Source organism: Ranitomeya imitator, chromosome 4 (genome assembly GCF_032444005.1).
Source record: "Ranitomeya imitator isolate aRanImi1 chromosome 4, aRanImi1.pri, whole genome shotgun sequence".
Classification (NCBI taxonomy): domain Eukaryota; kingdom Metazoa; phylum Chordata; class Amphibia; order Anura; family Dendrobatidae; genus Ranitomeya; species Ranitomeya imitator.
In genome coordinates this window covers 323,551,887-323,570,622 of record NC_091285.1, presented here as the reverse complement: position 1 = coordinate 323,570,622, position 18,736 = coordinate 323,551,887, and the positions used below count along the sequence as shown (strand labels likewise).

The window sequence follows — 18,736 nt, the reverse complement described above, 5'->3', positions numbered from 1 at the left end:
AGGTCAGAGGCCTGGCGCCTGCGCACTGCAGTACTTTGCTCTGCCCTCAAAAGGGCAGACAAAGTACGCCTGCGCCGGAGCCGCAGCGTGAAAACAAGAAGAGGACTTAATCTGATGAAGATAGGAGGCCCCGGAGCGGACCGCGACGCCCATCGGACCGGACTGGGACCGCCCCTGGGCGAGCATAACCTAACCTCTTTTTCTCATCTTTCAGGATACATCGGGGGCTTATCTACAGCATTCCAGAATGATGTAGATAAGCCCCTGATGATGGTGGGCTTAGCTCACCTTCAATTTTTGGGGTGACAGGTTCCCTTTAAATGATTCAGAAATACACTATACATTGTTAATGTAGTAAATGACTATTCTAGCTGCAAACGTCTGGTTTGTAATGCAATATCTTCATAGGTGTATAGAGACCCATTTCCAACAACAATCACTCCAGTGTTCTTATGGTACTTTGTGTTTGCTAACTGTGTAAGAAGGCTAATGGATGGTTAGAATACCCTTGAAAACCCTTGTGCAAGTATGTTAGCACAGCTGAAAACAGTTTGGCTGAGAGCTTAGAGAAGCTATAAACCTGACCTTTCTTTGAGCTAGTTGAGAATCTGGAGCATTATATTTGTTGGTTCCATTAAACTCTCAAAATGGCCAAAAAAGAAAAAAAGAACTGTCATGTGAAACTCGACAGTCTATTCTTGTTCTTAGAAATGAAGGCTATTCTATGCAAGAAATTGCCAAGAAACTGAAGGTTTCCTACAACGGTGTGTACTACTCCCTTCAGAGGAGAGCACAAACAGGCTCTAACCAGAGTAGAAAGAGAAGTGGGAGGCCCCGCTGCACAACTGAGCAAGTACATTAGAGTGTGTAGTTTGGGAGAGAGGGGGGGGGGGGGGAATTCGATGCCTCACAGGTCCTCAACTGGCAGCTTCATTAAATAGTACACGCAAAACGGCAGTGTCAACATCTACAGTGAGGAGGCGACTTCGGGATGCTGGCCTTCACTGAAGAGTGGCAAAAAAAGCCATATCTGAGACTGGCTAAAAAAAGGAAAAGATTAATATGGGCAAGAGAACACAGACATTGGACAGAGGAAGATTGGAAAAGCGTTATGGCCAGACGAATCCAATTTGAGGTGTTTGGATCACACAAAAGAACATTTGTGAGATGTAGAACAACTGAAAAGATGCTGGAAGAGTACCTGACGCCATCTGTCAAGCATGGTGCAGGTAATGTGATGGTCTGGGGTTGCTTTCGTGCTGGTAAAGTGGGAGATTTGTACAAGGTAAAAGGGATATTGAGTAAGGAAGGCTATCACTCCATTTTGCAATGCCATGCCATGCCATACCCTGTGGACAGCGCTTGATTGGAGTCAATTTCATCCTACAACAGGAAAATGACCCAAAGCACATCTCCAAATTCTGCAAGAACTATTTAGGGAAGAAGCAGGCAGCTGGTATTCTATCTGTAATGGAGTGGTCAGTGCAATCACCAGATCTCAACCCCATTGAGCTGTTGTGGGAGCAGCTTGACCATATGGTATGCAAAAAGTGCCCATCAAGCCAAACCAACTTGTGGGAGGGCCTTCTGGAGCATGGGGTGAAATTTCTCCAGATTACCTCAGCAAATTAACTGCTAGAATGCCAAAGGTCTGCAATCCTACAATTGCTGCAAAGGGAGCATTCTTTGACGAAAGCAAAGTTTGAAGGAGAAAATTATTTCAAATAAAAATCTTTTTTTCGAACCTTGTCAATGTCTGGACTAGATTTTCAATTCATTTTGCAACTCATTTGATTAATAGAAGTATGAGTTTTCATGGAAAACACAAAATTGTCTGGGTGACCCTAAACTTTTGAACGGTAGTGTATGTAATGGTAAGCATTTGCTAGTTGTACATGAAAACACAAACTGTATATAGGTTATAATAATGCTTCCACAAATGGAGGAGATTCTAAACCAATATTATATTGTACTAGCTGAAGAGCCCGGCGTTGCCTGGGCATAGTAAATATCTGTGGTTAGTTATAGCACCTCACTTCTCTTATTTTCCCATCACGCCTCTCATTTTCCCCATCGCATCTTTCATTTTCTCCCTCACACCTCTCATTCCCCCCTAACACTTGTCATTTCGACCTCACATCTGTCATTTTCTGATCACTCCACTATTTTCCCTCACTCCTCTCATTTTGTACTCACACCTCATTTTCACCTCAGTATATACATGTTTGTCATCTCTCTTATATATATTATACACCTGTATGTCATCTCCTGTATATAGTATATACCTGTATGTCATCTCCCCTGTATATAGTATATACCTGCTGTGTGTCATCTCCCCTGTATATAGTATATACCTGTATGTCATCTCCTCTTATATATAGTATATACCTGTATGTCATCTCCTCCTGTATATAGTATATACCTGTGTGTCATCTCCCCTGTATATAGTATATATCTGTGTGTCATCTCCTCCTGTATATAGTATATACCTGTATGTCATCTTCTATATATAGCATATACCTGTATGTCATCTCCTCCTGTATATAGTATATACCTGTAGGTCATCTGCTCCTGTATATAGTATATACCTGTGTGTCATCTCCTCCTGTATATATATGTACCTGTATGTCATCTCCTCCTCTATATAGTATATACCTGTGTGTCATCTCTCCTGTATATAGTATATATCTGTGTGTCATCTCCCCTGTATATAGTATATACACCTGTGTGTCATCTCCTCCTGTATTAGACCTCGTTCACACGTTATTTGCTCAGTATTTTTACCTCAGTATTTGTAAGCTAAATTGGCAGCCTGATAAATCCCCAGCCAACAGGAAGCCCTCCCCCTGGCAGTATATATTAGCTCACACATACACATAATAGACAGGTTATATGACTGACAGCTGCCGAATTTCCTATATGGTACATTTGTTGTTCTTATAGTTTGTCTGCTTATTAATCAGATTTTTATTTTTGAAGGATACCAGACTTGTGTGTGTTTTAGGGTGAGTTTTGTTTGTCAAGTTGTGTGTGTTGAGTTGCATGTGGCAACATGCGTGTAGCAACTTTTTGTGTGTCAAATTGCATGTGACAGGTTAGTGTAGCAAGTTGTGTGCAGCAAGTTTTGCGCATGGCAAGTTTTGCGCGTGGCGAGTTTTATGTGTGGTGCCTTTTGAGTATGTGCAAGTTTTGTGTGAGGCAACTTTTGCATGTGTTGCAACTTTTGTGCATGTGGCAATTTTTCCGCATGTGCAAGTTTTGCGTGTGGCGAGTTTTCCATGAGGTGAGTTTTGCACTTGTGGCGAGTTTTGCGTGAGCCTAGTTTTTGCATGTGGCGAGTTCTGCGCGTGGCGAGTTTTGAGCGCCGACTTTTGTGTTTCGACTTCTATGTGGCGAGGTTGGTGTATGTGTGGTGAAATGTGTGCTGAGGGTAATATGTGTTCATGCACGTGGTAGTGTGTGGCGCATTTTGTGTGTGTTCATATCCCCGTGTGTGGTGAGTATCCCATGTCGGGGCCCCACCTTATCAACTGTACGGTATATACTCTTTGGCGCCATCGCTCTCATTCTTTAAGTCCCCCTTGTTCACATCTGGCAGCTGTCAATTTGCCTCCAACACTTTTCCTTTCACTTTCACCATTATGTAGATAGGGGCAAAATTGTTTGGTGAATTGGTAAGCGCGGGGTTAAAATTTCACCTCACAACATAGTCTATGATGCTCTCAGGGTCCAGACGTGTGACTGTGCAAAATTTTGTGTCTGTAGCTGCGACGCCTCCAACACTTTTCCTTTCACTTTTTTCCCCATTTTGTAGATAGGGGCAAAACTGTTTGGTGAATTGGAACGCGCGGGGTTAAAATTTCACCTCACAACATAGCCTATGACGCTCTCGGGGTCCAGACGTGTGACCGTGCAAAATTTTGTGGCTGTAGCTGCGACGGTGCAGATGCCAATCCCAGACACACACACACACACACACAGCTTTATATATTAGATAATTAGAATATACAGTGGGACTCCATTTTAAGCACAAATATTACTGTATACAATCCAATACAATGGTAGCAGGCAAAAAAATTCTCAGAATCCAGGAACTCTGATTAGTGGGAGTTCGGCAATCAGAAGTCGCTAGGCCCTACAGTTAGGATGCTACAAATAAAAAAAAATAAAAAAAATCTTAAGACAGGTTGTACCAAGTTTTAAAGTTATCCCCTGTCATGGACAGGGTATGATTTTTCGACCACAAGCAGTCGGCTACTGTGACCCTCAGAGCTCCTAAGAACTGGTGCTCTGAAGAGCAAGTTTGAATAGAGAGATGGTCGATTACACACTGCCACACCATGCATTGTGTTTGTGACCACTGAAGATAGCAAAGCACTTAGCTGGTCTTTGACATGCCCATTAAAAATGAACGGAGGGCAGTGAGCATGATCAACCACAGTCCTACTCAGTGTCTATGGGACTTCCACAACTAGCAGATTGCTGAGGGAACCAACTGCAGCCAGGTATATCTTTTTATGAAATGCCAGAGCATTTAAGAGAAAATATACTTTGCAATTCTCTCAGATTGGAACTTTATTCACCAGAAGCAGTGCTGGGAAGAACTGGCCAAGGGAAGAGGCGGACTAGTCTGGTCTCTAGAGTATGGGCTGCAATTGTCCGTGGTTTGAGCAGCATGGATCAGCTGACTGGTTCTTCATAGGCTTCACAATCTCATGTTTCATACCCCATCCTGATTTATTATCATAGCAACCATGGTTTCCAGGCAGTATTCATCCATCATAATTTGCCATTTATCCATTGAAATAACCATGTATAGATGTTTACACCTTACAACCATACTTCAGATATGCACCGAGAGATTTGTAATCAATCAGTGCACATAAGCTGTCATTGTTTTTGGCAACGTAGAGCCTTTTTTTTATTTTTATTTATTTATTTTTTTTATACAGGGTGATGAGCTGCCGAGAACCATGATCTTGTGTAGCACAAAAAGCCATTTGCTCATGGTAATTGTGCAGAGTAAATTGCACTTAATTCAGGCCTTAACTCAGTACTGCAGGAACTGCCCCACATTTCAGGAGAAACAGTCAGTCCATGCATCATGTTCTGTACTCTGACGTCTGAATTCGGCTAAAGACTGATTTTTAAGGAACGGATTTCCTCTGTAATAAAAAATAAAATATGAAAGTGGCCAACCCCTTTAAGAAATATTCGTAAGGTGAAGATGACCAGCATGATGTGTGCCTAATGCTTTGTGGCAGTATTAATTGATAACTTTTGTAGAAAAAGGTCCAGTCTTGTTGAATGACCAGGCATCTGTTCATCACAGGGACCAGTTGAAGAAAAAAAAAAAATCTATACCGCACGGTAGGTGTTTGTTTGCAGCGTAGTCAGCTAATCATTCCTATACAATTAAACTACACTGCTCGACTGATCCTGAGGGATCTCCTCCCACACCTGGATTAAAGCATCAGTCAACTCCTGGACAGTCTATGATACAATGGGGCGTTGGTGGATGGAACGAGACATGATGTCCCAGATGTGCTTGATTGGATTCAGGTCTGGGGAACGAGAAGGCCAGTGCATAGCATCGATACCTTCATCATGCAGGAACTGCTAACACATCAGCCACAAGGCCTAGCTTTGTCGGGCATCAGAAGGAACCCATGGCCTACTGCACCTGCATATGGTCTCACAATGGGTCTGAGGATCTCATTCTGGTACCTAATGGCATTCAGGCTAGCACATGAAGGGCTGTGCGGTCATCTAAAGAAATGCCTCTCCACACCATTACTGACCCACTACCACTACCCACCGCCATCAGGGGCTTATCTACAGCATTCTGTAATGCTGTAGATAAGCCCCCAATGTAACCTGAAAGATAAGAACAACAAGTTAGATTATACTCACCCAGAGGCGGTCCTGGTGCAGTCCGGTTCGATGGGTGTTACGGTCCGGGTCTGACGCTTCCCATCTTCATGCGATGATGTCCTCTTTGCTTTATGTCGCGGCTCCTGCGCAGGCATAATCTGCCCTGTTGAGGGCAGAGCAAAGTACTGCAGTGCGCAGGCACCGGGAAAGGTCAGAGAGGCCCGACACAGAGGTTCCTAGACTAGTTTGCGGATTCCATATAAAGAGCCCCTAAGTGCCAGAAGTGCAGAATCCCCCCTCATATGACCCCATTTTGGATATCATAACCCTTTGGGAATTTATCTACAGCTGTAGTAATGATTTTGACTCCATAGGTGTCTTTCAGAAACAAGCAGCAGTGGATGTTGCCAAGTGAAAATTGCAAACTGTTGTTGTAGTGACCAGTATGATGTAGTGAAAAGTATGTTGCAGTCACCAGTACATTATGCCCAGCTCATGCTTCTGGAGACATGCACCTGTAAATTTGGCAGGCTCTCATCACTACAGAAATGCCAAACATGTGGGCGCTAAATGTGGTTTAGGAACACTGGAGCTCAGAAGGAAGGGGGCATTTGGAGATGGGAGCGGAGAATTTGCTGAATTTCTTTTGGAGGGTGAGGAGCCATTTCGCTTTTCCAGAGCCTTTGTGCAACCAGTAACATGGAAGCCCCTTATATTTCCGTTAACAAATGACAAATGAATGAGGACTTGCTTTTTTTGTGGATTGAGTGGAAGCTTTTATTGGGAACATTTTACATAACATTTGGGATCACAGTTATCCTCTGTCTACACTGACCACTTACTTTGTGGTTTCCACCTAAATCTCCAAGTAACTTGATTCAGATGAAACCTGAGGATCCATTCACTATAATGAGGCAGCAGAGTTACTCTGGACTTCGTCTGGCCTCTGTTCCGCAGTGTCCTTTTCAGAAGTGCACAAAACTGTGACCGACGGCTTTTATGCACGCCTAAACGGACGGACACCGCCAGATCACAGGTCAGACAATGTCCACAGTGTCTCCATCTGCCTCATTATAGGGAATCTTCAGCCAGAGGTTCTGCCCGAATCACATATTTCAGAGATTTACATGGAAACCCCGATGCAAGCGCAGAATAAATGTGTGTGCGCCGAGCCTTACTGCGAGCTTTGGGAGGCAGAAAGAAAAAAAAAAAAAAACAGTGAAGAATTGGTTTATTTATTTATTTTTACACCATTCCTTGTGCGGTATAAGTGATTAGGTGACTTTATTCCTCGGGTCGGTGCGATTACAGCGATACCAGATTTATATCAGGTTTTTATGTTTGGCAGCTGTCACACTAAAAGACGCAACATGTTTTTGCGTCACCATATTTTGAGAGCTATAATTTTTTTTATATTTCAACCGACAGTCGTGTGAGGTCTCGTTTTTTGGGGGACAAGCTGACGTTTCTATTGGTACCATTTTTGGGCACATGACATTTTTTGATCACTTTCTATTCCGATTTTTGGGAGACAGAGTGAACAAAAAACAGCAATTCCGATTCAGGAATTGTGTTTTTTTTTTTTCTTTTTTTTCTTAAATACCGTTCCGCAAGTGGTAAAATGTATTCTTCAGGTCAGTACGATTACAGCAATACCGCATTTATATATTTTTTCATGTTTTGGCGCTTTTACACAATAAAATCTATTATATATAAAAAAAAAAACTTTCTGCATTGCTTTAGTCTGAGAGTTATAACTTATTTTTCTGCTGATGAAGCTGTATGGTGGCTTGTTATTTGCGGGACAAGATGAAGTTTTCAGCAGTACCATTTTTATTTATATCCATCTTTTTGATAGCATTTCATTGCACTTTTTGTTCGGTGGTATGATGATGATAAAGCATTGTTTTTTGCCTCCTTATTTTTGTTACGGTGCTATTGCGATGTCCTGATGGAAGAGTGCAGGGAGCCCCCTCCCTGTGCAATGCTTCTCTATGCTGCTGTCACTACAGACAGCGGCATCAGAGAGGTTAAATGGTCGCGATCAGTGCTAGCAACAATTGTGGGCATTGCTGTGGGGTGTCAGCTGTCACATACAGCTAACACATGCACCCGATCGCCACAGCGCTCAGTGTGAGGGCACGATCGTGGCACAGTACTAGTACTGCTCTGGGCACGAACGCACCTCCAGCAGAGCAGTACTAGTACGGCGAAGGGGTTAATGGAGACCCACGTACACATCACAGTATACAGTAGGAAAAACTCCTCACATTTACTGTAGGCTAAATGCACAGCAGCGTATCTGCGCCTAACCTTATTTGACATGAAAACAACATGTTCATGAACGGAATTAGGCTTTTACTTTCAAGAGACTATGCTGAGGAAAGTTCAACTTTACAACCCACTTTGTAATTTCAAGTTTAATTGGGGACTAGCATATTCCAGATTACTAGAACAAATGAACAGTTTTCAGACATCATCTTGACTATGTAATGCTGTAAAAGGTTATTGGCATCTTTGCATATATCCCCAAAGCTATATGAATGAGGTTGGCTGCCTAAGACCATAATTGGAGCAGATATTTATGGCACAGCTGATGGACGTGCCATAAACGTCGCAAATGGGTACAGCTCTTCAGGTGAATTCCTAAGAGGTGTAGGTTATTGTGGAGGAAAGCTCTGCATCTGTCCCATTCACGTAAAACAGTTACATTTTTCTGAAAACAACTATACACTTGCAGTCAAATGGGGGAAACTTTCTGTGATGAGGATGAAGCACAGTCCTTATTTTTTTAAGCTTTGGTGTGGATCATTGTGCTGTGCCCCAAAGTGAACAAACATGGTACATCTAAAAACAATATCTATACATGGAGTCTGTCAGCTCCCAAACTAACTACATAATCTTATAGTGATTCAGCCCCTATAAGAGTTTACTGCTTTCTCTCTATTTACATATGAGACTGAGGGTGCTCTGTGCATGCTCAGTTTCACCCCTTTATTTGCATACCCCCATCAAACTCAATGGTAACTATAAAATAAAAAAAATCCAAAATGGTAGAATTTTTTCTTAAAACTTTTCATCAAAAAAAAAAAAAAGCTGTAAAATTTCAGCCACTTGTGGCCTTTATTGAGCAAAATGTGACTAAAGAAAATATAGCAAGTACAGATGCTGACAGCTCACAGCTTGTTATACACCAATGTTAATGGGCTCCACCTTTTCCTTCTAACCCAATCCCCATTGCCACTGTCAAGCTAAATTAAAACATGTCCTTCAAAATTTTTATCTATTATATATATATAAAAAAATATGATTGCAATATATTGAGTGGATATAAATGTACTTACAACTGCTCAATTTTGCCTTCTACCCTGCTAATTTTTCTCTTTTCCATTAGGTCTATGACATCACGTGATTAAACAGACCAGCTGAATCCTTCTAAGCTCTATGAAGAAACAAGAAGTTTTCCCCTGCATGAGTCAGCATTAGAACTACAATACTACTCACTGCAAAGTCCTCTGGCAGGAGAGAGGAGTGGAGCAGTTGGGTCAGGAGTTGGAGAGAGATGACTCCTGCAGGGAAAAGAGACTTCTTGTTTCTACATAGAGCTTAGAACAGTGCTTCCCAAACTCCAGTCCTCACAGCCGCCAACAGGTCAGGTTTTCAGGATTTTCTTCATATTGCACAGGTGATGTAAAAATCATCAGAACTTATCACAGGTTCACACACCTGTGCCATATTAAGAAAATCTTAAGATGATCTGTTGAGGGCTGTGAGGACTGGAGTTTGGGAACCACTGGCATAGAAGGATTCAGCTTGTCCGTTTTTAACCATGTCATGTCATAGACCTAATAGAAAAAAAGAATTAACTGGTTAGAAAGGAAAAAATGAGAAATTTTAAGTACACAGTGCTATGTAATATGATGGTTGCAATAGATTACAAAAATACAAACTTTAAGAAAATCAGAGGATAAAATCAGTGTAAAACCATCTACAGGATCAAGTTGTACTTGTATGTGGACAATCATGAGAACAAAACACGAGATGGATCTACACCTCTGGGAGCTGACCCAGGGTGTCAACAACTGAGTGACTCACGTGCATTGTTTTCTCTATTGAGACAGTGGTTTTACAAGTTAGTTTTTGATAATTAGACTGGACGAAACTGTGGCTGTGTCATGAGAACAGGATCTAATCACATATTTTACAGTATATATACAGAACTATAATGCAAGAGTGCATTATTCTACATATATTTTGGAGTGGCCTTATAGCTGCGCACACACACACACACACATAATTATTTCTTCTGCACACACACTTACCGGGATACCATGCAACTGTGGTTTGTCAAGCAAGTTGTGCAATTCATATTTTGACGCTTCCACTTTATCCAAGTCTGCTGCATCTACCATGTACCTACAGAAAAGAAAAGGGGGGGGGGATTAAAATAAAGAATCTTATGATAAATTGCCATACATCTTTTGACTTCATCAGTAGTTTGACAATAACTTTGTGAGGTTGGCTAACCCATTAGTGACAACTTTGGCCCTTGTCGCCAAGCCCTATTTTTCTAATCTGTCATGTGTGACATTGTGAGAATAATGCTGTGAAGTTTCTACATATCCCAGTGATTGATGATATTTCTCCTGGCACACTGTGCTTTATGTTCATAGTAAATTTAGGTCTATATCTACTATATAAAGCTGAATGTGTGTGCTACAGCAACAAAATTTTGCACAGTCACACGTCTGGACCCTGAGAGCGTCATAGGCTATGTTGTGAGGTGAAATTTTAACCCCGCGCATTCCAATTCACCAAACAATTTTGCCCCTATCTACATAATGGGGAAAAAGTGAAAGGAAAAGTGTTGGAGGAGTCGCAGCTACAGCAACAAAATTTTGCACAGTCACACGTCTGGACCCTGAGAGCGTCAAAGGCTATGTTGTGAGGTGAAATTTTAACCCCGCGCTTTCCAATTCACCAAACAATTTTGCCCCTATCTACATAATGGGAAAAAATGAAAGGAAAAGTGTAGGAGGCAAATTGACAGCTGCCAGATGTGAACAAGGGGGACTTAAAGAATGAGAGCGATGGCGCCAAAGAGTATATACCGTACAGTTGCTAAGGTGGGGCCTCGACATGGGATACTCACCACACACGGGGATATGAACACACACAAAATGCGCCACACACTACCACGTGCTTGAACACATATCACCCTCAGCACACATTTCACCACAAATACACCAACCTCGCCACATAAAAGTCAAAACACAAAAGTCGCCACTCAAAACTCGCCACGCGCAGAACTCGCCACATGCAAAAACTAGGCTCTTGCAAAACTCGCCACAAGTGCAAAATTCTCCTCATGAAAAACTCGCCACACGCAAAACTTGCACACGCGGAAAAATTGCCACATGCACAAAAGTTGCAACACATGCAAAAGTTGCCTCACACAAAACTTGCACATACTCAAAAGGCACCACACATAATACTCGCAACGCGCAAAACTCGCCATGCGCAAAACTTGCTGCACACAACTTGCTACACCAACCTGTCACATGCAACTCGACACACAAAAAGTTGCTACACGCATGTTGCTACACAAAACTCATCTCACACAAGTCGCTACATGCATGTCGCCACACGCAACTCAACACACACAACTTGACAAACGAAACTCGCCCTAAAACACACACAAGTCTGGTATTATCCTTCAAAAATAAAAATCTGATTAATAAGCAGACAAACTACAACAATTGCACCATATAGGAAATTCGGCAGCTGTCAGTCATATAACCTGTCTATTATGTGTATGTGTGAGCTAATATATACTGCCAGGGGGAGGGCTTCCTGTTGGCTGGGGATTTATCAGGCTGCCAATTTAGCTTACAAATACTGAGGTAAAAATACTGAGCAAATAACGTGTGAACGAGGTCTAATACAGGAGGAGATGACACACAGGTATATACTATATACAGGGGAGATGACACACAGATATATACTATATACAGGAGAGATGACACAGGTATATACTATATAGAGGAGGAGATGACATATAGGTACATATATATACAGGAGGAGATGACATACAGGTATATACTATATACAGGAGGAGATGACATACAGGTATATGCTATATATAGAAGATGACATGCAGGTATATACTATATGCAGGAGGAGATGACACTCAGATATATACTATATACAGGGGAGATGACACAGGTATATACTATATACCTGTATGTCATCTCCTCCTGTATATAGTATATACCTGTGTGTCATCTCCCCTGTATATAGTATATATCTGAGTGTCATCTCCTCCTGCATATAGTATATACCTGCATGTCATCTTCTATATATAGCATATACCTGTATGTCATCTCCTCCTGTATATAGTATATACCTGTATGTCATCTCCTCCTGTATATACTATACATAGGAGATGACATTCAGGTATATACTATATATAGGGGAGATGACACACAGCAGGTATATACTATATACAGGGGAGATGACATACAGATGTATACTATATATAAGGGAGATGACAAACATGTATATACTGAGGTGATGAGGTGAAAATGAAAAGGTGTGAGTGCAAAATGAGAGGAGTGAGGAAAAATAGTGGAGTGATCAGAAAATGACAGATGTGAGGTTGAAATGACAAGTGTTAGGGGGGAATGAGAGGAGTGAGGGAGAAAATGAGCGGCATGATGGGAAAATAAGAGAAGTGAGGTGCTATAACTAACCACAGATATTTACTATGCCCAGGCAACGCCAGGCTCTTCAGCTAGTTTTTATATAAAAGCAAACTATCTTAAATTTGACAAACTTTGAAAAATAAGCAAGTTTTAAACTGTGAATGTTTGCATCTTTAGACCAGTTGGTCATAATCAAAATGCAATGTTAACTACGGACTGCACACTGATGCCATCCGTGAGCGCTCCATGATTTTCAAGGACCCTTACAGTTGTGGCCAAGAGTATTGACACCCCTGCAATTCTGTCAGATAATACTCAGTTTCTTCCTGAAAATGATTGCAAACACAAATTCTTTATCATCATCTTCATTTAATTTGTCTCAAATGAAAAAACACAAAAAAAAGAATTGTCCTAAAGCCAAACTGGATATAATTTAACACCAAACATAAAGGGGATGGACAAAAGTATTGGCACTGTTGAAAAATCATGTGATGCTTCTCTAATTTGTGTAATTAACAGCACCTGCAACTTACCTGTGGCACCTAACAGGTGTTGGCAATAACTAAATCACACTTGCAGCCAGTTGACATGGATTAAAGTTGACTCAACCTCTGTCCTGTGTCCTTGTGTGTACCACAATGAGCATGGAGAAAAGAAAGAAGACCAAAGAACTGTCTGAGGACTTGAGAAACCAAATTGTGAGGAAGCATGAGCAATCTCAAGGCTACAAGTCCATCTCCAAAGACCTGAAATGTTCCTGTGTCTACCGTGCAAAGTGTCATCAAGAAGTTCAAAGCCCATGGCACTGTGGCTAACCTCCCTACATGTGGACAGAAAAGTAAAATTGACAAGAGATTTCAACGCAAGATTGTGCGGATGTTGGATAAAGAACCTCGACTAACATCCAAACAAGTTCAAGCTGCCCTGCAGTCCGAGGGTACAACAGTGTCAACCCGTACTATCTGTCGGCGTCTGAATGAAAAAAAGGACTGTATGGTAGGAAGACCCCACTTCTTACCCCGAGACATAAAAAAAGCCAGGCTGGATTTAGCCAAAACTTACCTGAAAAGGCCTAAAACTTTTGGAAGAATGTTCTCTGGTCAGATGAGACAAAAGTAGAGCTTTTTGGGCAAAGGCATCAACATAGAGTTTACAGGACAAAAAAAAAAAAAAAAAGAGGCATTCAAAGAAAAGAACACGGTCCCTACAGTCAAACATGGTGGAGGTTCCCTGATGTTTTGGGGTTGCTTTGCTGGCTCTGGCACTGGACTGCTTGACCGTGTGCATGGCATATGAAGTCTGAAGACTATCAACACATTTTGCAGAATAATGTAGGGCCCAGTGTGAGAAAGCTGGGTCTCCCTCAGAGGTCATGGGTCTTCCAGCAGGACTGACCCAAAACACACTTCAAAAAGCACTAGAAAATGGTTTGAGAGAAAGCACTGGAGACTTCTAAGGTGGCCAGCAATGAGTCCAGACCTGAATCCCATAGAACACCTGTGGAGAGATCTAAAAATGGCAGTTTGGAGAAGGCACCCTTCAAATATCAGGGACCTGGAGCAGTTTGCCAAAGAAGAATGGTCTAAAATTCCAGCAGAGCATTGTAAGAAACTCATTGATGGTTACCGGAAGCGGTTGGTCGCAGTTATTTTGGCTAAAGGTTGTGCAACCAAGTATTAGGTTGAGGGTGCCAGTACTTTTGTCTGGCCCATTTTTGGAGTTGTGTGTGAAATGATCAATGTTTTGCTTTTTGCTATATTCTCTTTTGTGTTTTTTCATTTAAGACAAATTAAATGAAGATAATAATACCAAAGAATTTGTGTTTGCAATCATATTCAGGAAGAAACTGAGTAATATCTGACAGAATTGCAGGGGTGTCAATACTTTTGGCCACAGCTGTAGACTTATATTAAACACTTCTCGTTAGTTCTGTCACACACAAAAAAAAAAAAAAAAAAATGGACATGCTTACGTGTTTTAGAACAACACATGGTCCGTGGGAAAAAAAACAAAAGAAAAAAACAAAAAAAAAAAAAAACACAACACATGGACATGTGAATAATCACATAAATTTTAATGCCTACATGCTCTAGCCGTGAAAATCATGGGTAGAACACACATGTCTGAATGAGGACTGATGGCGATTATGGTAACTCTGCAGTATGGAAGAACGGGCAGTCTGGGGCATCATGATTTGAGCATGAACGATCAGATAATCAATACCTACAGGTGGTAAGTGTAGGTTCCAAGAAAACCCCTGACATTGGGTAAAGTTATAATATAGCCGTGTGAAGGCTTTTTTTGTGGGGTGAGATGCACTTTTGAATGACACTATTTATTTTACCATATGGCATACTGGGGGGGGGGGGGGGGGTGGAGTAAACAATTTGCAGTGAAATTACAATTCCACTTAGTTTTTTTTTTTTTACTGACCATTTTCACTATATGGTAAAACGGACCTGGCAATAGTATTCTCCAGGTCAGTACGAGAGCGCAGATACCAAACGTGTATAGTTTTGCTATTTTTTTTTTTACTATAATTAATAGTTCCCTCAGAGGCCTTCAAGCAGCTATAGTCCAATCGCTTGTTTATTACAAAGTGGTGCAACAGCAGTCCCCCGGCTGTCGTGACAACCCATCCGCCCTGCGAGCACGATACGGACACGCCAGTGAACGTGGATTGACGTGCGTTTCTGTCGGCGAGTGTTATATGCCACTGTCATAGATTGATAGAGTGATTTAAAGGGAATTTGTCACCCCAAAAATCGTATATGAGATACGGCCACACGCATCAGGGGCCTGTACAGGTAATGCTGTAGCTAATCCCCCGATGCATCCTGAAAGATGAGAAAAAGAGGTTATATAAGGCCGCCGTCACACTAGCAGTATTTGGTCAGTATTTTACATCAGTATTTGTAAGCCAAAACCAGGAGTGGGTGATAAATACAGAAGTGGTGCATATGTTTCAATTATACTTTTCCTCTGATTGTTCGACTCCTGGTTTTGGCTGAGAAATACTGATGTAAAATACTGACCAAATCCTGATAGTGTGACGGCAGCCTTATACTCACCCAGGGGCGGTCCTGGTTAGTTTCGGGTCCGATGGGTGTCGGTCAGGGTCCGGCACTTCCTAGCTTCATATAATGATGTCCTTTTCTTGTCTTCCTGCCGCGGCTCCAGCGCAGGCGCACTTTGTCTGAACTGTTGAGGGCAGACGTACTACAGTGCGCAGGCGCCGGGCCTCTCAGACAAGGAAAGCCTGCCCCAGAGCCGCGGCAGGAAGACAAGGAAGAGGACGTCATTGTATGAAGATAGGAGGCACCGGACCCGGACCGCGACGCCCATCAGACCGGACCACACCGGACCGCCCCTGGGGAGTATAATCTCACGTTTTTTTCTCACCTTTCAGGTTACATCAGGGGCTTATCTACAGCATTACAGAATGCTGTAGATACAGTTAGGTCCATATATATTTGGACAGAGACAACATTTTTCTAATTTTGGTTATAGACATTACCACAATGAATTTTAAGCAAAACAATTCAGATGCAGTTGAAGTTCAGACTTTCAGCTTTTATTTGAGGGTATCCACATTAAAATTGGATGAAGGGTTTAGGAGTTTCAGCTCCTTAACATGTGCCACCCTGTTTTTAAAGGGACCAAAAGTAATTGGACTATTGACTCCAAGGCTATTTCATGGACAGGTGTGGGCAATCCCTTCGTTATGTCATTCTCATTTAAGCAGATAAAAGGCCTGGAGTTGATTTGAGGTGTGGTGCTTGCATTTGGAAGGTTTTGCTGTGAAGTAAACATGCGGTCAAAGGAGCTCTCCATGCAGGTGAAACAAGCCATCCTTAAGCTGCGAAAACAGAAAAAACCCATCCGAGAATTTGCTACAATATTAGGAGTGGCAAAATCTGCAGTTTGGTACATCCTGAGAAAGAAAGAAAGCACTGGTGAACTCATCAATGCAAAAAGACCTGGGCGCCCACGGAAGACAACAGTGGTGGATGATCGCAGAATAATCTCCATGGTGAAGAGAAACCCCTTCACAACAGCCAACCAAGTAAAAAACACTCTCCAGGAGGTCGGCGTATCAATATCCAAATCTACTATAAAGAGAAGACTGCATGAAAGTAAATATAGAGGGTTCACTGCACGGTGCGAGCCACTCATAAGCATCAAGAATAAAAAGGCTAGACTAGACTTTGCGAAAAAACATCTAAAAAAGCCAGCACAGTTCTGGAAGAACATTCTTTGGACAGATGAAACCAAGAACAACCTCTACCAGAATGATGGAAAGAGAAAAGTATGGCGAAGGCGTGGTACGGCTCATGATCCAAAGCATACCACATCATCTGTAAAACACGGTGGAGGCAGTGTGATGGCTTGCGCATGCATGGCTGCCAGTGGCACTGGGTCACTAGTGTTTATTGATGATGTGACACAGGACAGAAGCAGCCGAATGAATTCTGAGGTCTTCAGAGCCGCCATACTGTGTGCTCAGATCCAGCCAAATGCAGCAAAACTGATTGGTCATCGTTTCATACTACAGATGGACAATGACCCAAAACATAAAGCCAAAGCAACCCAGGAGTTTATTAAAGCAAGGAAGTGGAATATTCTTGAATGGCCAAGTCAGTCACCTGATCTCAACCCAATTGAGCATGCATTTCACTTGTTAAAGACTAAACTTCAGACAGAAAGGCCCACAAACAAACAGCAACTGAAAACCAGCGGAGTGAAGACCTGGCAGAGCACCAAAAAGGAGGAAACAGCGTCTGGTGATGTCCATGAGTTCAAGACTTCAGGCAGTCATTGCCAACAAAGGGTTTTCAACCAAGTACTGGAAATGAACATTTTATTTAAAATTATTGAATCTGTCCAATTACTTTTGGTCCCTTTAAAAACAGGGTGGCACATGGTAAGGAGCTGAAACTCCTAAACCCTTCATCCAATTTTAATGTGGATACCCTCAAATGAAAGCTGAAAGTCTGAACTTCAACTGCACCTGAATTGTTTTGTTTAAAATTCATTGTGGTAATGTCTATAACCAAAATTAGAAAAATGTTGTCTCTGTCCAAATATATATGGACCTAACTGTAAGCTCCTGATGCCGGTGGGCTTAGCTCATATACAATTTTTGGGGTGGCAGATTCCCTTTAACATGAGCACTGCTTCATCCAGCTTGTGTAATTGGAGAATTCTCCCCTTCCCCAGCAGTTACAGCATCTTACAATAAGCAGGTCCACTTTGACTGGCAGCATCTTTATGTAATGCTTGAGATAAAATATAAAAAAATCCAAGTCAAGATGTTTAATCCCTCAGGTGTTTTGTTCAAAAGGCTCAAGTGACAAAATTCCAGTAGGAGAATGAAAAAAAGAAAAAAAAAAAAAACAATTTTGACAAATATTAAATACTATATACCGTAGTCAAATATGGTGTCTTACTTACACAACTGCATTAACACCTCTACAGTAGCGCTCCCACATACTGCGAAACCTTGGCTGACCTCCAATGTCCCAAACCTACAAACGAATGAATACAGTAATAAGGAATTCATTTTATAGGCACAATATATTTATTTCACTTATATAGTGTAAAGTCGGGGTCCCACTAGCCAATCACATCTGATGAAAGAGCATCGGATGCGATATGCTAATGAGCCTCGGCTCCAGCTCTGCTGCCAGCGGCAGTGTCAGTGCTCTGATCCTCTTGCATGACAGGTTTGCAACACTACTGCAGAGACTGAGAAAGTAATTTCCCAATCTCCATTGATGGCGGGACTCCCACTGCACTTAGGTGACATCTGATTGCAGTGTGATGTCTCCATAGACTTATATGGGTGCGCACAATCCAAATTTGGCATAAAATCACAACATGCTGCATTTTTTTTTCCAGTCCAATCTCAATGGCGTTTTGTTAGTTTTTTTTTTTTCCTGCTCCAATCGTGAACAGAACCATAGGATTAAATTAGTACGAATGCAATCTCAGTGTCCGTTCCTGAGTATGCCGCAGACAGCCCATCAGAACTTACGACTGAGAGGTCGTATCAAATCTGTATTAAAACTGTATTTTCAAGCAGTTTTGTCACAGTCCATACACTCTCCCACAAGCCCCCACTTTACCTGTACTCTAAGGTTAAGTTCATATTTGCA

The 18,736-nt window shown here is 41.9% G+C and overlaps 1 protein-coding gene across 1 annotated transcript in view; it reads right to left on the bottom strand.

Moving 5' to 3' along the window:
- LOC138676062 (ADP-ribosylation factor-like protein 8B-A) overlaps positions 1–18,736 on the bottom strand; it is a 59,293-nt gene that overhangs the window by 29,917 nt on the left and 10,640 nt on the right. Inside the window, exons 3-4 of the mRNA XM_069764908.1 lie at positions 18,033–18,106; positions 10,197–10,290 (exon numbers count right to left, since the gene is read on the bottom strand). Of these exons, the coding sequence (XP_069621009.1) occupies positions 10,197–10,290; positions 18,033–18,106 (168 nt within the window). The remainder of the gene's footprint in view (positions 1–10,196; positions 10,291–18,032; positions 18,107–18,736) is intronic.